The 27,013-nt window shown below is 36.8% G+C and overlaps 1 protein-coding gene across 1 annotated transcript; it reads left to right on the top strand.

Annotated features, from left to right (window-relative positions):
- Window positions 1-5,574: 5,574 nt before the first annotated feature.
- On the top strand, window positions 5,575-25,146 carry FRO1 (NADH-ubiquinone oxidoreductase-like protein). The gene is made up of 5 exons (XM_008813446.6): window positions 5,575-5,848; window positions 10,209-10,297; window positions 13,916-14,045; window positions 19,725-19,754; window positions 24,914-25,146. Exons 1-5 carry the CDS (start codon window positions 5,681-5,683, stop codon window positions 24,971-24,973), a joined length of 477 nt encoding a protein of 158 aa, XP_008811668.4. The 5' UTR covers window positions 5,575-5,680; the 3' UTR covers window positions 24,974-25,146.
- The last annotated feature ends 1,867 nt before the right edge of the window (window positions 25,147-27,013 follow it).

Raw genomic sequence — 27,013 nt, 5'->3', positions numbered from 1 at the left:
GAATATTTCTAAATTTTAACCTTTTCTAGAATATTTTTATTAATTATATTTATTTTAGGATATTTAGTCGTAATCAAACTAGGAGAGAAATCCAATCCAAATTGTAAAAGAAGGGATCTCACTAGTATTATAAATAGGAGCTATGTACCTCAGTTTAAGAGGTATGAAGAAGTATTGATGAAATAAAAGGAGACTTAAAGTCCTACTTTCCAGATTCCTCTATCTTCTTCTAGTTTTCTTTTGAGATATTCAAGTTGAGTGGATTAAAGAAAATTTTTCTTCTCCTCGATCGGATCAATATCTCTGCTCTTAGAAGTCTAGCATGAGATTAACATAAGGGATGGTTGAGAACCAGAAATATTCCAACTCTACTGCAATGAGTTGTAAAATTGATAATTATATGCAGAATAGGCTAGATCTAGAAAGAGTTAAAAGTGAAAACAAAGAAGTGGCATTGGTGCATTCTTTAGTAGATGATTGATTGCAAGAAATTGTCACCACTCTTCTTGGATGGCCAACATGTTTTCTTGAAGCTTGTCAATTTGTAATTTTGCAACATGTAAATTAGTAAGTAAGAACATGGAGGTTTTGGTAGTAGTGTGTTCTAATACTATGTTAAAATCCTATCTAAAAAATTAGACATTTAGATGGATGGGTCGAAAAGTATATAAACACTACAAAAGTCTTTAACCTATCCAATGGGGGTCTATCATTCATCAACAATATCAAACAGTCATCCAAGGTTGCTAACCATCTAGCTCTAACCGAAGGTACCAAGTTTTCCTTTCTTAGGTGTTCTCTTTCAAATAAAAATGCAACTACTCTCCCTTGGATCAATGATAGGCTAAACTATTCAATGAGCAACTTTTGCTCTTCGCCCTTGCACCAATCTAGCATTAAGTTAATGCCATGTCCTCTTCCTTAAATGTGTACAATGCAAAAGGATTTGAGGGGAAGTACTTAGCAACACTAGGCTAGAGAAAATCTATTCATAATGTATAGGGGACAAAAAGGAGGTATTGACATTGTAACTAAACAAGTAAAATAGAAATAGGAGAAAAAATCAATCCAATTTCATTCAAACTAGAAATGCACTAATTTTATAATGCACATGTAGATAAGAAATACAACTTAGATTTGGAGAATTAACACAAGGTAGCATGCAAATTACATAGAAGGTGAATACAATCCTCCATGCTGCTGTTGGATATCTACCAAATACAATCAAGACACTAAAAATCTGCAAATCAGCATGCTTCCCTATCAAATTCTCTTTCTAAAGTTCAACTGCTAGTATCAGGAGCTCCACCATCTCTAATCCTGTAGAAGAAACATGATTAATCTTCCCACTTTTAGATGTCCTAAAGGGTTGGCTCATAAGATTTTTGTAAGTAACAGCATCAGCTTCACCGCCAAATCGGCTGACAGGAAGTAAAGTGCCAACATTAATTGGTTTGCACTAAAATTTTTCCGATAATTTTGGAGAGGATTTTTTTGTTCTTGTGAATCGGCAAAGAAGACAAGTTTTGCACTCTTTCTTTGTTTCCTATTATAAAAAGTCTTGCACTCTCTCATATGTATATTGGTTTCAAATGAACCTTGAAAACCCTTTAGCGTAAATGGTGACTTAAGTTCTTTTTATTACTTGGTATGGGCCTCCTATCATTAGGTTATCCTATATTAGAAATCGTTATGGTTGGAGCTTGGCCAGACCAAGATGCTAAGTTGCCTGAGCTACTCAAGTGCTTGGGTGATTGGTTGCTTAGACCATGGAGGTCGGCTGAAGATCGAGATGTATCTCCAAGATGGGGAGGTGGTGGTTGTTGTGCTCGGGTGGTGATGACTTCGACGTTGGTTGCTCCCAAGGTAGTGCTAGAAAGAGGAGATTGTGCTTGGACCTTCGCTTCGACTTGGATCCGATTGAAATAGCTAAGACAAAGAAATCCTCTTGTCGAAGAGTGTCTGGCAAGAGAATAACAAAATGGCAAAGCGGCAACAGAACAATATAAGAAGGCTCAAGAGCATCTACCTGGAGGGTCCTTCAAAAATGGTTTATATGGACGAGGGTCAGCACTCATCGCTGAAAAATTTGGATGCATGGATCGGCCATTTTTGGTAGTTTATTGCACGTTCAAAGGTTACATGCGGGCATTTCGCCCATGCATCATACTTCGTGCATCTCGCCCATGTAGTTATGGAAAGTACTCGCGATCGTAGCCGAGGTATTGCCATCTAAGGGGAGAATTTAAAATTCAAAGGACTCTCCATATGCCTCTAGGTTGGCCACGTGACGGGCTTTGGCCGGTTGATCGAAGGCTTTGTGGAGAGCTCTGATTGGTCGGTCCACCACATCGGCTATGATCGGTTCCGAGGTATATCAGAAATAATTCTCAACTTTTAGAGAGGTGACAAATTTCTTACTTTTTATAAATTTATCTTCTCTACTTTTAGTAAAATACGAGATGAACTACAATTTTAGGCTTTCAGGCCACCTTGTCAGAAGTTATGCCGAACCTTCGGCACATGAAATTGCTTTTGTTTCTCTTGATTAAATACACTATCCTAGATGATGAACTTTATCTTCACCTTGTTATAGTACTTGTTTCCATGACCTATAAATTAATAATTATTATACAAAATCTGAGATTGATGCCAAATAATGATGCATAAGAAGTTCAAAATCGAAATCATATGAGACCATAACATTTTGAGACAATGTTCCCTTCCAATTATGATACAAATCTTGATTTGAATATCAAAAATACTAAAGGATTTAAAAATTATTATCTATACATATACAAGAATAAAAATAGATGCCTTAAAATATGAAATGTATTTGGTATTGTTTTTTATTTCAACAAGAGTATTGGTCGGTTATATATACATAGCCCTTGTCACGCCCTTTCAGTTTAAACGGGCACAACACAAGACTCACTACTGCTCCATGTGCCTCAGAGCACCTAGCCTTCCTCTTCGCCACAACACTAGATACCACTAACAAAGTAAAGAGAGAATGATTCTCTAGAACCTACGATGAAGCAAAATGAAGCTTCATCAAAGAATTGTCCTATAGTTAAATGAGGGCAGAAGAAATGAATATTCTTTTCTTTAATTGGTACAAAAATGAATACTTGGAAGATAAAAAAAACCTCAACTAAAACAAATTAAGCTACCCTAAAGCAATAGTAAAACATCTATGTTACAGTTCAATCTGGATTAACTAATGGTTATAGTATAATCCAAGCACAATATTATTAGAGTAATTTGCCATGTTTACAGTACTGTTATAGTGTTAGCTACAGTACTCTCCCACACTTTCACTTCCACATCCACTTTCACATCTAACTCCACTAAACTTTCCACTCACTTATCGTCCATCCATCCACTTTCTCTCGCTTTCTCAAACCCATTTTCTCACGAACCATACTATGTAAATCCAATGTTACCTGTTTACCCTCAATTTAGGTCAACACCCTCTTCCGTGATGGTAAAGAACTTTATTAGGGATAAAAATGGGTTTTCTTGAATAATTCCTTGTGTTAGATTTTTAACTAATAAAAATGATGTCTTAATACACATTTTTTCTATATAGACATGAATTTTTAGGATTTTGAAATTTACCCTAAGTTCTCCACCAATGGCCGTGTGAACTTTGTGGGCTGATTTTTCTTAGTACCTGAAAAGGATCAATCCTTCTTTGATGTAGTTTATATTAGCTCCTGAGTCTATTAAAGTTTTATGTTGGAACTTAAATCCTTCTTTAATTTAGCACTGAATTTCACAATACTATTTTTGTTTCATTAATCTTTCTATAGAGCTTATAAACTCTAAAGGTTCTTCTTGTACAAAGGGGTTTTGGTCTGGTTTTAGGATCTGCTCTAGTTCTTCATCCATCCTTTTCTCTAATTCTCTTGATTGCAGAAGTTCTACATTTTTCTTTAATAGTTGTATTTCTCTTTTCACCAGGTTTTGTTCCCTTAATAAGTCTTCTAGACTTGTTTTCTTATTGCATTGCTTAGACCTTCTTAATCTCTATTACACTTCATCAAGAGAATTGAGGAGTCATTTGGTTCACAGAAAAATTTTTTTGTCACTAATATATTTTTCGTAGGAAGATAAATCCTGAAAATATTATGCTTGGAAAAATAATTTTGATATATTTGGTTGATCATAGGAAATGTTATGTTTGGTTAAGCATCTATTTTTATAAGAAAATTGTATGAAATATCTATTATACCCTTAAAGGAAAAGGCCTTACTCATGGATTTTGATGGCTTAAGAGTACCTTTTATATCCTCTATATTTTTTTTTCATTAAATATAAAAATTTTATTTTCATAGGAATGCTACTTTTTTACCTTCTTTTTTGAAAAGTACAACCAGACAAGGGACATTTCTTTGTTTTTTCGTACCACACTTTTTTTCTTCTTTTCCTTCGAATCAAACAAGTCCTGAAATCATTGTCATTTTTCAGAATTTTGGAGGGACTTTACCTCTTGACACTTTGTCATGGTAAAGAACTTGATGAGATAATTTCTTTGCTCCTCTAGATCTTTTAGGGAATCGATAATGTTTATGATAAACTGCTCTTCATCAGTCAATACCATTAAATCATCATTACTGGATTGACCTTCGGTGTAATATTCATCACAGCACGAACAGCTTTCAGTTTCCTCTTTCTTGCGAGTATCTAGTTTTAGACTACTAATGAGGTCTTCTAATTTTTCTTTTATGTCATCAAGATTGAGACAAATATATTAATATAATAATTACTCTAGATAGATTGCTCGAACTATACTGTAACCATCAGTTAATATATATACACACACACACATATATGCATATGTACATATGTGTATATATACACACATATATACGTATACTTATATATATTTGTGTGTGTATATACATACATATGTATATATATGTATATGTATATATGTGTATATACATAAGCATATGTGTATATACGTATATACACATATGTATATACATGCATATATATATATATATACACACACACGCACATAAAATGGAGGCCTAGCTTATGCGAAGTTCTCCATTCACCACATAGATACTAGTTTTACTGATATTGATATTAATATACTCAGCTATTATTTTTTTTGAAGAGTTATGCTTGATTGTTATTAAAATTGATTGCTTAATATAAACTATATATTAATAACGTTAATATTAATGTGCTTATGCAACAAAAAACTGGCTAATATTTAATTTATTATAGTTTGTTGCATGTCATATGGGATCGATATTAATGATAATGATATTAAAAATAAGACTTTTTGCGCGATCAAATTTGACCATAAATTTTTTTTATTTATTATAATTTATTATTTTATTTTATTACATCTCAAGGATAGCTAAAAAAAAAAGAGAAAAATTTGTATCCGCGAGTTACACGAGTTAGATAATACTATAATTTTAAAATTAGCCAATCATCTCTATCCAGACTACCCAATTTTTGTTAGCGTTCTGTGACCCCATTCTGCACCAGACCCAAGGCCGAAGCGATCAGGTCCAGTGGACTACACCCAACTGCGGCCGCTCTAAAAAAACCACAACATGTCATACTTCATATCGCAGGTCGCTGGAACTTCCGGAAGCCGACCGAAGCCCGAGCCCACTCCCCGTCCTCTTCTTTCCGGCGTTGAGGCAGAAGAGAGATGGCCGCGCCGCTGCAACGAAGGAACCTCTCTTTAGCTCGCCTCCTCCTTGCCCGCACCTCTCACCTCTCGCAGTCGAGATCGCTCGCTTCGGATGCCATCGTCGAGATCAAGCCCGGGGAGATCGGAATTGTCTCTGGGATTCCTCAAGAACACCTCCGCCGCAGGGTATCCTCTCGAATTCGCCCGATTTTTCTTCTGCCTGTGATCAGTTTCTTTAGTTTTATGGTTTCTCTTTTTGTTCCCAATCGAAATCATTTCGCTATTTATAAAGAGATTCGCTGTCTAATCTATCTCTGATCAGATTCCAAAAGCCAGTAGAGTTTTGATTTTATTTTCTTTTCTCTTAAATTTCATTTATCCATTTGAATCGTTAATAGCTATGACTTTTTTCGGTGATATGGGCCTCGGAAACTCTTTAGGACAAACAATTAGACAGATGAGGGCATAAATTTTTTTGGAAGTTTATTGCATTTTCTTTACAGACATTAGTGGATTAAGATGGTGGATTTTTTTAGCCTAAATTATGGCGATTTTTGTGCTTGTGGACTTATTGTCCATATTCGAAATGAGATGAAAAGGACCTCTTGGTAAACATGGATCCTTTCATATCACGCAAGAATGTTATGCGAATAGAAAGTAATTTGACTCGACTGTTTTCTACGTTTGATATTTTACCGATCAATAGAGAGTTTGTTGGATCAAAGAATTAGCTTATAACACTTTCACCAAATCTCTCTCCGGAAATACATGACTTCTGGCCTCACTTTCTTTCACCTACTTTTACCATGAAAGATCTTATTCATGTCAACTGAAATTTGTTAAAAATGACACCAAGCCGGTATTGCCTTTGTAGATGGTCTAAATGTTGGGGTGATGAATTGTTATGAATTCTAAGCCTTGTTCTTCCCTCTGTGTTGTGTGCTGAAGTAGCAAGATTGCACAATCGTTGTTGAATTATTTGTTTGAAGGAAGGGAAGACCAGCAGGATATTTTAGTACAATATGAGATGTTTGCAAGGCCAAAGACTCTTATAATAGTTTTCATGTCATTTATTTTTTGAACTATATGAATTATTGTGGGGTAGATTTGGTCAATTTAAATGCAATTTACATCTTCTTGTATGCTAGCATTGTTACATCTAAATTTGTTTTCATTTTTTAAATTTTTGAAATGTACTTTGACATATGTTACTTATAGTGAATGCAACTTACTAGAAATAAAGTGTACTATTTTGTCAATATCTTAAATATGGATAATATATGAAATGAAAAGTGGGGGGCGGGGAGTGGTAAGCATTGTGCTCTAACAAAAACCAACGTTCATCTATTTTACAATTAATTAATTTGAAGATATGGAAGTCTATCTCGTAATAACTATATTCATTTAAAGTCTTCATGGAAGTCTAGTAAGAATTGTGCTCTAACATTCATCTATTTTACAATTAATTAATTTGAAGATCTGGAAGTATATCTTGTAATACCTATATTCATTTAAAGTCTTAATGGAAGGCCTAAAAAATGTCAAATTCTTGGTTACACCTTATTTTATTATTGTCTGAAGCATTTTGACAAAAAAAATGTGATCTAAGAAACAGTGTTTTTAGAGCACTGTGTAAGCTTTAGTTTTCTAGCTAATCACATATTCTGCGCTATGATGCATGCATATATTATGCATTGCACTTGTGGATAATTGTCTCCTTTCTCTCACCAATCAGTAGTTATATGTAAGATTTTATGCTTACCTATAATCATATTACTTACTACAAAAGACAATGTGTCAGAAAATGCAACGATGTTTTCTTTTGATGCAAGCATAAAATTTAACACTTGCTTAGGGTTACAAAATACAAGAGAGCCATTTAGATTACATTTTGTTTGCTTTGTTTGCTTTGTTTGCTGGCATGATTAGAATATAGATTAAATGCATCATCATCTTGCACTTGTGGAAAAATTGGAAATCTATACATAGAGTGCTCATAATCTTGGTTTATTTTCATTATAAATTTCAAATCATTCTGAGGACTCCCTGTGAGGATCCGTGCGGGCGCGTGTTTAGTCCCATATTAATTATTTGCTAGGTAAATCTTAGATACTTATACAGGATCAATGAACTCAAATAATACCTTCTAGTTTGCTATTTTGGGTGAGGTTTTGGATTGTTACAAATGATATCAAAGCAGATCCGGCTCATAACTTAGTGGACTAGGAGACACTGTGGCACGGATCCATTGGGGTTGACCACGGACCGATCATGGCGCTTGTGATTAGATTTGAATGGATTTGAACTCTTACCCTGATAAAAACGTCAGGGCGTGAATGAGGGTAGTATGTGAGGACCTATGCAGGCGTGTATTTAGTCCCACATTAGTTATTCACCGAGAAGATCTTGGGTACTTATATAGGATTAAGGAGCCCCAAAAAATACCTTCTGCCTAGCCATTTTGGATGAGATTTTGGGTTGTTACAAATGGTATCAGAGTAGATCTAGCATATAACCTATATGGACTAGGAGACATTGCAGCACGGATCCATTGGGGCTGACCACGGACCGATCGTACTGCTTGTGATTAGATTTGAATGGATTTGAACTCTTAGCCTAATAAGAACGTCAGGGCTTAAATGTGGATAGTATGTCCGGACCCGTGCAGGCATGTGCTTAGTCCCACATCGGTTATTAGTTGGATAGATCTTGGGCACTTATATAGGATCAAGGAACCCAAATAGTACTTTCCGGCTAGCCATGTTGGGTGAGGTTTTGGGTTATTACACTCCTTTGTAAGAAAGAACCTTTACTATGCACTTCTTCAAAATTTTGCATACTAGAAATTTTGTAGGCCTCATCTTGTCCATTGTATGTTCTTTAGATTGTGCTTCGTCCTTATTCCAAATCTGAGCACATCTAATGAAATGAGAATTCTCTTGAATTCCCTCTCACTATGTCCATCCTAGTCTTCTAAGGCTTTGTTTTCTTCTTTTCTGATATTTTGGTCTGGACTTCTTTTATATGTTCTTGATCACGTAAGCTATGCATATGTAAAACAACTTATTGGGTTCACCCAGATGATAAAGCAGATACATTCGAAATCCATACTCAATCATTCTGGCTCACAAAAGCAAATGTTAATTTTATTAAATTTTCTTTAGGCGGCTCTATACCTTTTTGGAGACTCTGTTCCTTTAATCAAACAGAAAATTTATAAGGTGGTTTTAGTTGGTAGTAGATGTATAATATGTCAATACCTCTTCATTATCAAGTACATAACCAACTGTTTACTAGCTATTTTCAAAGGGACTCTTGGACAATGAAGGCTGATTGTCCCTATAGGAGTTTATCAAAAATGGCCATTGAAGCACTTGGGTAGCCACTTGGATGGCCATGCGTGATCATTTGAGTCTTACTTGTAAAAAATGCTAAGCAGTCATTTGGTAACTCAGCTGTTTAAACATCTTCTGATATGCTTTATTGTCCATGTCATCAGTTTATCAATTTAAATAATGATCCATAGATTCTTTGAACTTGTAGCTTGTCAATGTTTACTATGTTTTATTATTGATCTAATGATCGAAGTAGATATTCAATACCAGCTGTTTATGACTTTACGTACATGTGCCCAGTCCTAGCCTCATCTAACAAGAAGCTACTCATTTTGTCTCCTGTTGGTGAACAAAGGCACTCACAGTCTAATTATCTTACTGTATCCAAACACCTGCCTTTCTCTATTGGTGAAAAAGCTATCTCCTCTCAAAATGTGGTTAGCTAAGAAGCATTGACTCCAAGTCAAGGCTTCATGGAAGGATTGAACAAAATTTTGTGTTCAGCTGTCAATTTCCTTACAGAGGCTACTTTAGGCAATATTTGGCCTATCATGACATTTAGAAGGCCAGTTGATGAGTAGGACTGCTCAGTAACTCAACTCATTTAACAAGGGAGATTAATTGGAAAATGCTTTTTCTCTAGAAGCCTCCATCTCCCTCATTTTGTTCTCATCCTCAATTTTTGTTTAAATATATTCTTTATTTTAAATATTTTTTTTCTCTTTTTCTTTATTCTCATAATTATCATATGTTCTACTTTTCTGCTCCTTTTATTCCTATGGTCGATAATGATGCTACACCCCCATAATGATTAAGACAGCTGCCAATCATACAAGTCATTTCACTTAAATTATAATGTTTCTAACAATTTTTTATTATATAATGTGGCTAATTTTGATGTCAAAGTCATTCTTTTCGCATAACAGTTTAATAGGCCCTTTAACTGCATAAACAGATTAATGCAAATGTTCAACGCTATTCTATTGCTTATGTTTAAAAAAGAATAGAATTAATGTTAGATTTGTAATTTTGTGCGGCATAATAGAGCAGTGAAAAAATATATCAAAATTTCTTTGACTGGATTGAGAAATGTAATGCAGCTTCCCATGCATGTTTTTATTATTTATTGAATGAATGTATAACTTATGCTTCATCTGTTCTATGTTTTGGACAGAAGGATTCCTTTTGTGCTCATTTGCACTTTTTTGTAGGTCATAATCTATTCACCAGCTCGGACTGCAACTCAGCAAGGTTCTGGAAAAGTGGGAAAGTGGAAAATCAATTTTATGTCAACCCAGAAGTATGATTCTTACTGATTTTTTATTTACCATTTTTTCTTTTTAGTTAAAGGAATAGTCAATGTTTGTAACATAATTTTTTTAGTGCAATCATATTGCACGGCAGATTGTTGATTTTTTTTTGATTGACGCTAATGTGGTTTTTAGATCTCATCTGTGAACGTGGACTTCTGAATCCTTCTGTTCATGCAGGCTATTTCAGCATAGCTAATTGTTCTTAATTATGTTTATGATGTTGAGCAAGTCGATTACAATTTTATCTACATTGCATTCATTTGTTATGTTAGTCCATTTGTTTCAAGAATCAGCTAAGCTATTTGGATCTCATATACAGCTAGCTGATGACTCCTAAATATGTAAACCATCGCAATTATCCCATCTGTAGTATTGGGAGATATCTATTTGATCAGAAATGACATGGGGATTTTATTTTTCAACTGTATATAACCTGAGTGATAACTAAAAGAACATATCACTTTTATTCAATGTCGGTAGAATCGGGCGGTTCAGGACGGTTCTGCAGACCTTGCTCTTATTCTTTGCTACTTTCAAAATATAAAGTTTTGTGAATAACCACTACTAAAAGACATGATGAGAGGCATTCAGGACAATGGACTTCTTTAAAACATTAGTGTAAATCTAGGAAACCATTTATTCCAGAAAGAAAAAATGAGGGATGCAGTGATAGTTTCCTTTCGTGAGGGATCTGAGAAAAAAGTTATGATGATGCAAATTTTACCTAATTTTTTAGTCCAGTTCTCCTCTTTTTGATACTTGCATTTGGTAAGAACATTTCTAGCTGAGGATCATTTGATAGTTTACCATTGAATTTGGAGTTGTAATCATTTTTTCCTGTTCGGTGTAAGGTTTATGATTCAAATTTCAGATCAACTAATTCAGCTAGGAAGATAGGTGATGAAGTATCATGATGGATGTGGAAGGAGGGGTACTGAACAACTTATAGATCAATCGAGCAATATATAATATAACATATGCCTTTTCAATTATTGAAGTAACATTGTCATGGACAAGCATATTTAATGACTGAAATGTGTATTAGTGCCATCTACATAAATTGCATGCACCAGCCAAATTAGGAGGAGAGTTGCTGCCTAAAGGTGTTGTTGGGGCAATGGAGCAACCACCTTGGTTTAGCCTAGTTGGGGTGGCCTATAATTTAGTCAAGAAGTCAAAGTCTAGTATTAATTATTCTATAATAGCTAGTGGTTGTTATGCTTTAGTGTTATGTTATTAATCTTGAATGTGTGTCTTAATATTCTAGGATTATTAATTATTAAAAATATTTTTTTATTTATCTTTTGGAAAATTGTAAGTAAATGCAGTGGGATATGTAAGGTCATCTTGCATCTATATAGATATATAGCAGGGAAAGAAAAATAGTGAATAGTGAAGAATTTGGAATGACATTTGTATTAAAGTTTCTTTGAATTTAGTGGTGGATTCCACTTGTTATCTCTTTTTTCCTCCTTTCCTCTTCCCTTATCTCTTCTCCCTCTTTGTTTAAGTCCCTACTATTTTCTACATTAGTTGGTATCAAAGTATTAGTTTGATCTCTCATCCCTTTTACTATTCCCTCTTCAACAAGACATCTTCATCTTAAAATCATGGTCCGCAACAACAAGAAGTAAGTTGAATCCCTTTGACACGGTGAGGAGTTAATGAACATGAAGGATGCTTGGCTAGACTAGAAGGATAGATAAAGGTTTCAAAGAAGTAACCAATTAGTTCGAAGAACAAAACAAAAGGTTCAAGCAACTTCAAGCTATGCTTTCTCAACTCATGACAACTAGAACTTCTTCAATTGAAAGGCTATCATCCTCTGAAGGTTTTCATCATAGCATCAAGATCATCATGAGGGTAGCACAGCAAAGACATCTATAGGCCTACACCATCAACTTCTTAACAAAGCTTTGAACACAAGGATGAGTTCCACACAGTGGAAGTGTTGGACACTGAAGCAATGGAGCAACCATCTTTGTCAGCCCGTCTTGGTTGGTTCCCATTTTGGAGTGGCCTATAATTTAACCAAGAGGTCAAAGTCTAGTGCTAATTATAACTCTTAATATTTTTAGGCTTATTAATTGTGTTTCATGTATGGTATTTTTTAGAGTTTGTAGAAGTATTTATTTATTTGATTTTTGGAAAGTTGTAAGCATTAATGCAGTTGGAAATGTAAGGTCATCTTGTCTCTATATCAAGGTCCACCGTACCGGGTCCGGTAGGCGTACCGGTTGCCTACTGGACCGGTACGGGCCGGTTCGTACCGTGCTCCGGGCGGTACGAACCGGGAAGCTCTTCCCCGCCGGAACCGGGGAAGAAGAAGAGAACCAGAGAGAGCGCGGGGAAGAGAGGGAGAGAGCCCACCTTCGGCCGCCATCGGAGAGCCGCGGTGGGGCGTCGGAGGCCGGCGGGGGGCGGCGGAGCCCGCGGGGGCGCTGCAGAGGCCGCGGCCGCGGCCGCGTTTTTTAATTTGGGGATTTTAAGTGAAGTCGGCACATCGGTTGCCGACTTCACTTAAAATCCCTAAATTAAAAAACGCGGCCGCGTCCCCTGTTTCTTTCGAAACAGTGACGCGGCCGCGGCCGCGGCCTCCGCAGCGCCCCCGCGGGCTCCCCCGTCCCCCGCCCGGCTCCGCCGCCCCCCACCGGCCTCCGACGCCCCTCCGCGGCTCTCCGATGGCGGCCGAAGGTGGGCTCCCTCCCTCTCTTCCCCGCGCTCCCTCTTTTTCTCCTCGTCTTCTTCGTCTCCGGCAAGGAACCGGCCTGTACCGGTTTCCACGGCTCCGCCGTACCGGTAGCTGGCCGGACCGGTTTGTACCGGCCCGTACCGGCCGGTACGGGCCGGTTCGGCATACGCTGGTCTATATAAATAGATATGCAGTAGGAAAAGAAAAATAGTGAATAATGAATAATTTGGAATGAAATTTGTATTAAAGTTTCTTTGAATTTAGTGGTGTATCCCAGTTGTTATCTCTCTTTCTTACTTTCCTCTCCTCGTTCCCTATCTCTTCTCCCTCTTTTTTGCTTAAGCCCTACTATTTCCATTGTCAGGAGGTGTGATGTTGAAGCTTTTAGATTGAGAAAAAAAGAGAGAAGAAAGATGGAATAAGAATGGGTAGAAGAAAAAGCAAGGAAATGTCTTCTTTTGGTCTTCAATAAGTTCACATGATATGGGAAAACTGTAGCTTATGCCACTACAAGTGTTTAGTGCAGCTTAGGAGAAACCTCCCAGTTTTGACTGTGCCTACTTTAATTTCTTTAACCATGAGTGTACCAGAAGTTTGGGATTTGGAACTATTTCTTCATGCACTAGAGACAATACCATGGATAAATAATCTGGACTTGCACAAAGTGGGTTGTAATAGTAAAATTTGGCTTCTCTCTCAGATCATTCTATACCATCAATCAACACATACACGTGTGGGCATAAATATTTCTGCTAACTTTGTTTAGATTTTGTGTCTGTCGTAGTGCTTGTCGTTCCTCATTTCTTCTTGTGGTCTGTAGTTTTTCTTAGGAATATAGTATAGTATAATGACAAAAATGATTCAGTTGTGTTTTGTGCAATATGCACTTGTTTTGACACTGTATTGCCTGTAGGTGGGAGAATCCATTGATGGGCTGGACTTCCACAGGTGACCCATATGCTAATGTGGGTGATGCAGGTCTCAGTTTTGTCAGTGAAGAAGCTGCAAAAGCATTTGCTGAGAAGCATGGATGGGACTATGTGGTAAGCATTGCTCATTCATAACTCTTTTAGACTGTTAAAGTGAAAGATGATACCACCAACTTTTGATATAAACAAGTTTTTAATTCCTGTGATTAGCAGAGTATTTACTGTGTTTAGATGAAATTTAGTGCTCAGTCATTTGTAATGTACTCATAGCTGAGTAAGCCGTGGTTTAGTGACAAAAGTCCTTTTGCACCAGTCTCATCTATTGCCTTTTGGAAGACAGACATGCAATTGTTTGTTTGGTTGACCTTTCTTCTAAACTTGGATTTACTATCACCAATTGGTACCCTTGTACCTACTTCCATTTATTGTGCTCTGGACCTACTATGGTTGGAAATTTCCAAGACGTTGTTGGTAGCCATGGAACTTGTTATGATTTTTCTTGTTATCTTGAATCTGATTATGCAGAATGCATTTTCTTTAGAAGTTGTCCAGGCCAGATGAAGCTGTCAGTGCTTTCCGATGATGTCTAATTGCTGCATCACACTAAAATTTAAGAGGACAATTACTTTTGGATAAAATTTAGAAAAAACATCGTTAAGGAAGGAAATGAGGTGTATACTATAGACATACATGCTTATGATAATGGAAGAAAAGTGCATGATGAGTGCATACCTCCTACCACTTTTTATACTAGATCATTAAGATAAGATGATGAGAGACTATAGCCTTTGTAATTAGAGAAGAGAAATGATGAGACCCAATTATCCAAATTAAAATCACTAATCATGGAGCTCTCCATTGTAAAAATTGGAGCTCTATAGATGCATTGGTAGAGTCCTGAGTTTCTCGAATACAAACTTCTGATGATGTTGATCTCCTTCTGACTTGTACCTTCATTATGAGTTACACTTATTCTACTCCAAGTAGGACTTGTAAAATTATTAAATATGTACCTCTCCATTCCATGTGGAATTTGGATATGGTGAATCGGTCAAGACCGGCATCATCCATTCAATACTTGGCCTCTAGGGCATTCCACAGTTCCTTAGCTGTCTTGGTGGGAAGGTGCATATCCTAAAGACAATCGGATAAGGCACCAAGAATCCTATGACGAAAATAAAAGTCTATTTATTCGGGGGTTTTAGTTTAAGAACTAGAGGATCCAGTTTTCTGGGTACTAGGAGTTAAAGCTAGGTGGGTGGTCAACCTAGAAGATGGTTTAGGATCAGGTAATTGTATAGCCGAGATCAAAGTCGGCCGAACGGGACCGAACCGTCTGGTTCGGCTCGTACCAAGCCGACCAGGTCCCTGACCAGGTTAGTTTGCCTAATAAAATTGGGTCCGGCTCCAAACTGGCCGGAACCGGACCAAACCGGTTGGAACCGGTCGCGAACTGGACGGTTTGCACCGAGTCGGCCTAGTTCGGAACCGGGCCCCCTCCCCCTTTTCTTGTTAAAAGAAGAGGTTAAGAAGGCTCGAGGTCTTCCCAACATTACTTCTCTGTAACACTTACACCCTAATGGCTCTTCCTTTTCCTCAGTTTGAAAAATTACACCGATTCAACATAATTGAAGGAAGATCGAGAGATGCTTAGACGAGGCCACATGCTACCCAATCGACTCGGTCAAGAAGGCGACATACATTCTCCCAACATAGCTAGACAGAGGGGCACAAAGGGAAGCAGGCAACGAGTGGCATGAAGGATAAGCAGGCAATTGCTCTGTACGCCAAAAAAAAAGGCACCTGCAGCCTCCAGGAGAGTGTGAAAGAGCAGCCAGTACACTCAGATTTAGAGACGAAGAGTAGCAGTTCTGGTAGTCATTGATCAGCTGGCCAGAGAGAGTGGAGGACATGAGACCACCGTTTATAAGACAGCCGCAGGGTGGTATTTGATTCACCAGCGAGTCTTAGTTTACGCATGCTGCACATGATAGGGACCACAATGCATGATTTGAAAGAGCCTGTGAGGATACGATTGCATATAGAAGACGGGCTCCTTGACGTTATTCAGGAAGACACGATGCAGCTGTAGATGATTCACACATGGAGTAGGATCCATAGATGTATTAAATTTCGAGTCGTATACTGCATCCTATTACCCACAGCCATAGGCAGCCTATGATTCATACAGATACGGATATGGATATGATACGTTTGAGGCATCTTCTGGTGGCTACTATCCTACATAGTACGAAGCATCTTACGAGTCGGATTTTGCTGTCGGTTTATTCGGATGGACTTCTTCACAGTTGTTTTATCAGTCAGATGACACATCTCAGAGCCAGAGCTTTAGCGAGAGATTCAAGAGGCTTATAATTTAGAACGTGTTCCTTATAGGATAAGCATACAAGTCTATAATGCTGTTTGCTTAGAGAGGTGGATTGATGTGCCTCGTGACTATGCTAATAATCCGGATATCTATGAGAGGAATCACCACTCGACGAGATTTTATATATCGATATGCATGTTGTACTTTAAATATATATAATTGATTATATTATTTTATATTTTTTTACCTCACTAGTTGATTTAAGAATATTTCATTTTGCTTTTTGTAGCATACATCTCACTAATCATTTTATGTTTTGTATCACTTTAAAACAACAAGATGCATCTTTAAGTTAAACCGAGATCATAGAAACATCAAAAAACATTAAAAAACATCAAAAAAAATTAAAAATACATCAAATTAGACTTAAAATTATTGAAAAAGTTGAAAAAGATTGATTGCTAATTAATTAAACTTAAAAAACTCAAAAAAAAATTGGGTGTGCCGGTTCCGGCACACCCAAGCATATTGTGTGTCGGTACGGTATCGAATTGGTACCATACTGATCCGTCTGCCGACCAGTACGGGTCTCAGTACCAGTTCAACGGACCTTGGCCAAGATCAAACTTAAAGTGGTAAGCTAGTATCTCACTTAATTCTGTCATTTTCTAAAGGAAGAGCCATTACACTTTTAAGGTTTGATATGTTGAATTCATACTAACTAAAGTCGACATCATAAATTAAAAAGTTTTTGTTCATCTTGGGCTCTAAAAGTTCATCTAATTTGCACTCATTTTTTTAATCTAACTTCCAAGAAGTAAAGAATATCTCACATTTTTTCTCTTTTCTTTTATTTCTTTTGTGAATATGTCTTATGGTGTCCAGAACAACCGTAAGCATGATGCTTGCTAAATTTTTGGAAGTAAAAAATTTGCACTGGTTGATGATAAAGTGACAAATATCTGTTTTTTTTTTTTTTTTTTTTTTTGCATGTATACTCTTCTAAATATACGAAATTGTGTGAATACAAAGTTGCTATTTACATGAATACTCTTATAAAATACTCTTTTTGCATGTATACTCTCGATGTTACAATTCTATCAATCACATAAGTTCAAAAGGCATTTATTGGAATTAAAAAATAATTAGAATTATGAATTGGCCTTTTTATGATTTAACAATTAAATCATTTTTATAATTTTTAGTAGTTATGCTTAAAAAATAGCTTGAAAATCAGAAAGTTATATGTGAAGCAATAAAATACAAAATGGCAATTTTAGAACTCATCGTGTTAATTTGTTCCATATTTATTATACTTAACTAACATTTGTTTTCAATTTTTCATTTTTCCATTAAAAATAATCTAAAAATCATGAAAATATCTATTAATTATTTAAATGCATGAAAATGATATAAATGTTAGATTTATACGAGACATTTGCTGATAATTTTTTAGATTTTTATGTAACATAGGAACTTTTAACTTTCTTGATTAAAATATTAGTTATATGAGCTTAAATACTTTCAAGAAGATATTCTAGCCACAAAAATTATTGCATATGCATGCTATGAATGCAATCATACTACCATATTTTTGGACTAAATTTCCATATATTTTAGTTTTTATTAATATCTTAATATATAAAAATATTTCTAAAAATAAGATATTGGTCCAAAAAACAAAACTCGCCATATTGTAAGCTGCCGTCCACCCTACAACATATCCAATATTCAGATAAAAAAATTTGACATGGGTCTCCCATTTTCTCTGATTTATGTCATCTTTGGGCCAAAAAAAAAGCAAACAAAAGATTGGAGGGCCTCACCTGAATGGAGTACCCTCCTTTGCTGTGGTGTTGGTGAGACCCTTCCTGATGAGAAGAAAGGAGCAGGGAAGAAAGAAGCCTGCTCCTTTCTTCTCCCTCTCCTTTCTCCTTCGAATGTAGGACATCCTTGATTAGGCAAAATGTAGGGATGCTTGATGGGTTGTTTGGCTAAAAGGTTAGGAAAATTTTGTGTAAGAACCTAGGGTTTATGTTGGTATATAGATGGATAGCAATTTGGGTGCAACATAAGAGCAAAAGGATGAAGTTTTGAGGATTTTATGTGAGCTGGAAGTAGAAAAACAGGAATAAAAATTTTGTATATTTTGTGAATTTGAAGGCTAATTAATTGATCATCGGCTATGGGTTTTGTTGCCTTTGGTTGCTTGGGGTTAGTGGAGATGGAATCAAATCTAAATTTAGATTTTAACGTGCTATAATTAAAGAAAAAAGAAGAAAAAAAGAGAGAGATTTTATAGGCATCACACCTAGAATCCCGTAGAAATGCATCACACAACTATCAAAGAAAGCATAACTTCTTAGAAAAATTCTCTGAAATTTTGACTGCCTTTTTTAATAATGGGAGATTACAACCCTATTTATAGAGTTCCAATACACCTATTCCTACTAGAACTTGGACTCCAAATAATAAATCTGTAATTTAACTAATAAAACGCAAGTGAAGATCAGAAATAAAGTCCCAAAACATAAATAGATCTAACATACAACCCATGAGCCATATGACAGCCCATATCCAGAAAATCTGGAAAATTACAAAAATGCCCTGGACTCTAAAAATTTCAGAAATCACTAATAAAACTAAACTAACATTATATTACTGCTGAAAATATAAAATTATGATTGTATAATGACTAATTGACCCTAAGCAATGTTCCAAGAAGGTCCCACATCATCCAACACATTCCAAATCAAGGCTTGAGCATTAGAACCAGCATTAGGATGCCTTTTATAAGTCTTCAATGGCTGTTGTCAACATCCTCCATCACCTTCTCTCTCCCTCTCTCTCCTCTCTTTCTCACATTATGGGGCTAGAAGGGCTCACAAGATGCCTAAAGGATCTTTAAATCCAGCTGCCCCCCTTTTCTTTAAAAAGGAATCGCGAGCTGTCTCGGTTGGGATCGACTCATATCGACAATATCGATATCTGTACTTGGTGGAGCTGATTCGGTTTGGCAGTGACAACCAAAACATGTGACATGTCGACCGAACAGAGGTCTATGTTGGCTAGTACCAACCCTTCTTGGCCAGAATGCTTCGTCTGGAGTTGGTTTTGAAGACTTGAGCCCTATCCTAGTGCTGGAATACAAGTACAAATAGAAATGAATTGATAAAGCATTGCCTGAGAAAAAATTCTGTCACTCCTAGTGGAATGGTATATGTTGCCGGTATCGTCTCATTTTGCCAGTATTCTAAACCATGGTTTGTCATATCACCTTCGACATGGATTCACCCATTTCCCTGAAAGAATTTTCTTTTTTAGGTCTCTCTTTTGGTCTATGTAGAATTATCATTATTATGTTTATGGAAAATGAATAAGATCGTACCATTCAATTAGTCCTCATAAAGCTTATGTATATATCTCTTGACTTTTGCATCATGACTCCATTATCTCTTGTGCAGGTGAGGAAGCCTCATACACCTCTTTTGAAGGTATGTAATTCTTTCCTCAAGCATGTTATCCTACTTATAGTTAGTTGAGCCATTGCAAATTTATAATTCGAGCAAATTTTGAAATGTTTATTTGCATAAAAAGGACCATGAATTCTTTGGGATATTCTTGCTGTTTTTGTAAGTAATAGGTGCAACAAATAATCAAATAGAGCCATCTTCTTCATTTTTTTTTTATGGAGAAACTGTATGGTTGCTCCTATATTATTAAAGAATCATCAACATATGGAGATGGGTGAGTGTATAATAAGAATCATTCAACTTTGAAATTTATAAAAGAATTGTATTAAGAACATATGGGTCCTATAAGGTTACCAATTTGCTTGCAGCCAATCTTAGAAATGCATTTGTGCATGTATGCATAGCATGCGATAAAGGGAAATTCCACATTATGACTACATGGTGTTAAATAATTCATTGATAAAATCTAATATTCATAAAAATAGTCAAGATATGTTTTGAAGGAAGGAAAACAAGAGAGCTGCCCCATCTGACAGTATTTCTTTTAATGATTAGTAAATAACTACTTATTGTTTTATGATATGTTGATGGATCCTGAATGGGTATTTCCTTGTTAAGATATAATTAACAAACATGAACATTTGAGAACTGTCTTTTGGTTCAGGCTACTTAGTGTCATGGACTTGCAGTCCAAAAACTTAAGCTGTTAGGAGGAGGACCGACCCAAAAGCTAATAAACTCATGTGGCATCCTTTTTATTAGTCAATATGGGGCTATGACAATCTCCCCTATCCAATCTGGTGATGCCCTCGTCATGGTTGGCTCTTACTCGAGAGAGGAGGATACCCATGACCTGGGTCCTACTTGACCCTACTAGGTCCTTGACCTTGGTATCCCCCAATGAGGGTCTCACATGACTAATAAAGGTTATGATGCACAATGGATCCAGATACCACATGTCACGGGCCCAGCCTAAAAGTTTAACACTGACTCGCAGCTCAAAAGCTTAAGCTGTTGGGAGGAGGATCAACTCAAGCTAATAAACCTATGTGGCACCTTTTTTATTAGTCAATGTGGGATTATGACATTAGGCAAGCTATACTTGAGAAGAGATACCCTTTGGCTTGTCAAGACAATTGAATGTGGTAGGGAAACACCATAGTTCTTCCAAACATGTTGCCAAAAATAGGTGGCAGCATATAACGTTATCCTTTATGAGCTTTTGCTTGCAAATGGTTTCTTTGGAGATCGCTGCTTTCCTCCGTTAACCCACCATCTTTGATCTATTGAAATTTAGGCATGGCTTTCCTATCTCATGTTATAACATTAATAAAATGCTGAAAATCCAGCTTCATGACAATTGGAGTCAGAGTGGGTAGTAGACGAGCATAACTTTTTTGGTGTTTGATCAGACAATATCTGACCTTGTCTTTTGTTTGCATGTCCTCAAGCTCTGAACTCTAAAGTATGGTAAGCATTGATGTGAATGCTTTTATAAAAGGAAACAGTTTTTTGTAGGTAGGAAAAAAGGTGGAAACTTTACATTGTTAGGGGCTATGCTTTGTTTAACATGCTACTCTCTGTATTTATGAGATGTGCCCCTAGAATTAAATAAGTTCTTTGCCCATGTTATCTCTAAATTATGCTTTTTTGGATGTATGACCTTATATTTGTTATTTGCATGTATAACTATGCAAATTGCCTTTTGGTGTAGTTACATTTTCTGGTTGATCTGCAGTTTGAAAATGTTAGAAATATGTCTGTCTAGCAGCTAAAGGTCTAAAATACTCTTACAGTGTCACACATTTGTCCTCTGGAATCATAGCTACTAACACCAAAGATGATTCTAGCTGTAAGTTTGTAGGTTGGGTTATGTTTTAACCCTTTTGGACTGTGGCTAATGTTGGATAGATGAAAAGCAATTTGCAAGGTTGCACATAGAGATTGTAAAATTACAATGGTATATATGCAGGAAGGCATATTCAAAAGGTATATGTGCAGACAACCCTTACATATATATTAAAAGGATTAAACACTTAATCTCACCTGAGAAGTGGCCTAGTGCTCCACTTACCTGCATACTATATATTTAAACAAGAAGGAAAATGAATGGAAGAAGTTTTTGATTGAGGGATTGATGTTTAGGGTTTTCTGCTGGAGCCATGATTTCCGTTCCATAGCCTAAGGAAGGGGAGGGGGTTTGGGGGAGGGGAAACCATCCCATCCCCTGATATCCCGAAAGTTCCCGAACCTAAGTTTACGAGGTTCGGGTTCCCTAACCCTTGGAAGGGGAGACCTATCCAGAAAAATTGTCGGCCCACGAATGTGGTTCCGATCCCTCCGGTGATGCCAGAAGTCGTTTCGATATACGATTTTATCCGGTTCCTATTTTATTTATTAGTCACCAAGAAAGTCATGACTAAAAGGAGTGTTTTATAGGGCTAGCAAGTCGATTAAGACGATAGTGCCATAGATAATAGAAAGTTTATGGAGTAAGAGATAATTAAGGATACTATTGTTTTAAAGTGAATTAGATTAAAATTGATTATTTTGGGCAGATGGGGTTGATTATGGTTCCCTGAAAAGTGAAAACGGATGGGCGAAGGCCAAACAACCTTGATGTGACACAAAAACATGAATAATTGACATTACGAATGACAATCCAAAGCTTGCAGAAAAACTAAGAGCAGATCCGGTAGCCAGATGTCTTTTTTTCTAGTCTTTATATTTGAATGAGAGATGGCAGAGGGAAGGTTTGCACCTCCATTTCATCAGTTTGGTTATTGATCTCAGAGGCTTGCTGGTTTGGATTCAAATCCCTATAATTTGGTCTTGATCCAGGTACTTGTCTGATGGTTAATGATGCGTAATTCTCTGATATTAAGCAACAGCTTGACAAGATTTACTGCTGAAGGAATAACATTTTGGGGAATGAAGAGACAAGCACATACAATGTGAATATTGGCAAACAATAATCATGTGTAAAATAAGACTTTGCACATGTATGGCCTAGCAATACATACTGATTATATAAGACATGGTTTCACATGTTTAGTATAGCATATGGCAAGCAACATGGTTTGTATTTTCCAGAAGACAGTTGAGAGATGCTTGGACCTATCTTTCAGATTATGTTGCAGGTTAACTGTATGTGATTAGGAGTCAGAGTAGGAGACCTTTTTGTCGATGAACATGTCTTTTTCTCTTATGGGGTCTTTTATAATGGTATGGATGTTAGAATGACAATGATTTTGTTATATAAAAGCTACGGGTTATATCTAAGCCAACAAGATCTATGATGTGCATAAACAAGGTACAGTGCAACATCTTTTCATTGTTGTATAGTGATGTCTGAATTATTCCCAAAATCCTGTCACTGTTAATCAGACCTTTTGTGGTGGGTCAGGTTTCCTATTCTATGTTTTGGGGTGGAAGCACCATAACTTTTCTAGCAGTCTAGTCCACCGTTTCTATCTGGCTAAAGGGTTAATCAGATCTTAGGTATTTATGGAACTTCTGTATTCTGCTCTGTTGGAATCACAGGGGCCATGTTTTGGTCTAACTCTGTCTTGTAATTTATGCTTTTACATATCAGACTTGCCCTCCTGATAGTGTTGGAAAATCTTGGAGGTTGCTCCTGGTTTGCAACGAATTTAGATGGCATATCAGATTGGTCCAGTTTATCGTTTAGTGTTTCACCTCCTTGGTTTCATGGCAGTGTTACCTGGGCATATGTCACGAGCATCAGTTGTCCAAATTCTAGAAGAGCTGGACATGGGAACCTTCAAAACATTGGACATGGGGACATGTCCATATTACCAGGCTGTTTCCATGAACATGTACATTTATTTTTTATCTAAGGAATAACTTGTTGGATCAGTTGCTTTTAACTTGATAATATTGATACAACTTTTGCTAGAAGTTATGCTAGACTGAAAAAAACTTTTAAATGCAAAAGTTGATACTTGATAGTGATGACATCATGCTTTTTTGATTTGTAGTGTCAAGGTGTGTCATGTAGTATTGAGGCTTTTTAATATATGAATGCATAAAAAAAAAGGAAGTGTTTGGTAACACTTTTTCATGGGAAGGCTCTCTTGCCCAATTAGTGAAAGCAATTTGGGCAAAACATAGTGAAATATCACTACTTAAATCAATCCGAGGGCCTGCTTGGTATTGTTGTTGTTTTGTGTTTTTGTTTCTCAACCAATTAGGTAAATATCGCAGGATTGATGTTGGATATAGCATTTGGACAAAACTGCTGCTATCCCTTTTAATCACTTTTTTTTTGAAAGCAATAAGCCTTTGCTACCAAAAGCTCCAAAGATTTTACAATTCTAAAAATAAAAGGGTTTCATTGTACATGCGTTCGGTCTAGTTCGGTTTTTTCATGGATTTCTGGAAGCAAAAGCAGAAAATAAAAGCAATGTCAAACGGGCCCCATGATTATTTGCCTACCAGTTTTGTGATAGACAGGCTATTTGTGCTTTCAGCCAGTGTTCCTGAGTTTAGCTTGTTATGAGGTTAACAGTAAAAAGGACAAAGGGGAGAGATATATCCATGGTCAGTCTTGTCAATTGCAAGTGTGCAATGCATGGTATGCCGTATCGTACCGAACCGGACGATACTAGACGTACCATACCGTATCTGTTTGGTACCGGTATCAGTGGTGGCATACCAACTCCTCTAGGTGATAGCAGAGACGAGTCATGGTCGTAGCAAGTAACACGTGCCTCTTAATTATCCAGCATCAGTTATATGCTGCTGAAGACATGGATTCTGAAAAGATCTGGAAATGGTTCTTTCAGCTTCCTGATCTTATAAAATTTCTTAATCAATTGGAGCATAATTGTTTTTTTGTTTCCAACAATAGTGTGATCCTATGTTTTCCACGCCATGCTCTCAATATGTTAGATCGATTGCAATTGCTTAAACAATTTAAGCGTTATGTTTAAGAAGCATGTTCCTTTGACGTCCTTGCACGGCAGCCTCGTGATTGGATGGAAGCTAGATTGAATAAAAGCTTGTCATTTACGTTTTGTTGTTTACTGTTATCAAATTATTGTCAGTGAAGTGTTTGTTTCATAGTGACAGTACGTACTGTTTTGAGATACCATATGTTTTCTTTTGGGTCATTTTGGCTTGAATCTCTCTCTGTTCTGAAATTTTCCTTTGTGCAGGCAAAGACTTACGCAGACAATTTCAAGTGGAAGGGCCCCCCAAAGAGTGATGAAGAATAAAAACCACTCTCTATCTGCTCTCTAGTTGTTCTTTTTTTTATTTTCCATTGTGGTTGGGCTTCTGATTTCTCTTTTGCGTCCAAACTGAATGCAACGCATGCAAGTCAGTCAACACTGTGAGCTCTGGCACATCTAACGATAAATAATATTGAATTAAACTCATTTCATTTCTATACACTCTCCAGTCTAGTCTCTTCTACCATACGGTTACAGCACTTCTGTTCTTAATATTGTTTACACGAGATAAACAGAAAAGGTGGAAGACGATGGAGAGCCGTTCAAAGCTTTGCAATAGCTGACAAAAGCCTCATCATCAAGTGTGGAACCTCCAGGTGAATTGGACTCAACGGTAGAGCCTTATCAAATGAAAGCTGCACCGACGACTCGGACAGGTCGAGCATCACATCTTGGCTGATCCTCTTTGATGCTAGCCGCTTCCCGAGCCCATGGCTGCCATAGGAGACCATCTAGTCGAGCCAGGGGAACTACTTGTAGGCGGAATTGGCGAGCTGGACCTGGTTGTGGGAGTTGCAAATGACCGCCAGGAGCACGATGGACTCCACCTCAGCCTCCACCGCCTCCGGTTTCTTCTTGGATGCCGGTGGGGTGGGGCTGGTGTGATGACCTTTTTTTTTTCCTTCTCTCTTCTGTGTTTTTTTTTTTTTTTTTTTTGTGGGAAGATTATGGAAAGTGTTATGGAAGGAGATGGCACATGCGCTAAGATTGGTTGCATGGAGAGGTGGATTATGGAAAGAGGACGCGTTGGCTCAGAGTGGGGTGATTCAAATGATCCATACCGTGATAGAATGGCAAGGTGATAGGGCTAAAATTGAATCAGATATGGATAGGATATTGGTGGGTGTATGTATTACAAATACAAATATAGATAAAATATTAAACAAATACTAAAGTTATTACTCTAAATAGATATGGAAAAGAACTACATATAAGCATGTCCATATTTCTTCTAAATTAAGGAAACAAGTTGGATATTAGTTGTGAGGATCCGTGTGGGTGTGTGTTTAGTTCCACATTGATTATTTGCCGGAAAGATTTTGAGTACTTATACAAGACTAAGAAATCCAAAAAATATCTTTCAGCTAGCTATTTTAGATGAGATTTTGGATTATTACAAATGATATTAGAGTTGACTTAACCTGCTTATGTGGACTAAGAGACACTGCAGCATGAGGTATATGACGTTCGTGCAGGCATATGTTGGTCCCACATCAGTTATTTGCCAGGCAGCATGAGGTATATGAGATTCGTGCATGCATATGTTGGTCCCACATCAGTTATTTGCTAGGCAGATATTGAGTACTTACACAGGACTAAGAAACTAGAAATATCTTCCGGCTAACCATTTTGGGTGAGATCTTAAGTTGTAATAAATGGTATCAGAACAAATCTACAGGATACTACAGTATGGGCTCATTGAGGTTGACAACGGGCCGATTGTGATGCTTGCGACTAGTTTTGAATGGATTTAGATCTTTAGCCTGACGAGGATGTCAAGGCTTAAATGGGGAAATTATGTGAGGATCCGTGTATACAGGACTGAGGAACCTAAATATACTTTCTAGCTATCTTTTTTGGGTGAGGTCTTAAGTTGTGACAAATGATGGTATTATAGTGAACTCGACCATGACCAATGTGGACTAGGGTATATTTAGCATGGACTCATTGGGGCTGACCATGGGCTGATTGTAGTATTTGTGATTAGATTTGAATAGATTTAGACCCTTAACCTGACGAGGACGTTAGAGTTTAAATGGAAAAGTATGTTAGGACCCATGCGAGCGTGTATTTAGTCCTATATCGGTTATTCGCCATAGAGATTTTAGGTACTTATACAAAACTAAGGAACCTCAAAAAATACCTTTTGGTTAGCCATTTTGGATGAGATCCTGCATTGTGACATTAGTTATATTCATAACTTTTTAATCTAAAAATATAGATATATGTCGGGTATTATTTGAATATAAATCGAAGTTTAATAGAATTCAACAGTGAAAATTAGCACTAGTTATATAAACATAA

This window comes from Phoenix dactylifera, chromosome 15 (assembly GCF_051530095.1).
Source record: "Phoenix dactylifera cultivar Ajwa chromosome 15, Ajwa_hap1_PhDact_Kaust_v1.1, whole genome shotgun sequence".
Taxonomy (NCBI): domain Eukaryota; kingdom Viridiplantae; phylum Streptophyta; class Magnoliopsida; order Arecales; family Arecaceae; genus Phoenix; species Phoenix dactylifera.
Note: the sequence above shows the minus strand (reverse complement) of the source record. Positions and strands in the feature narration are given on the sequence as shown.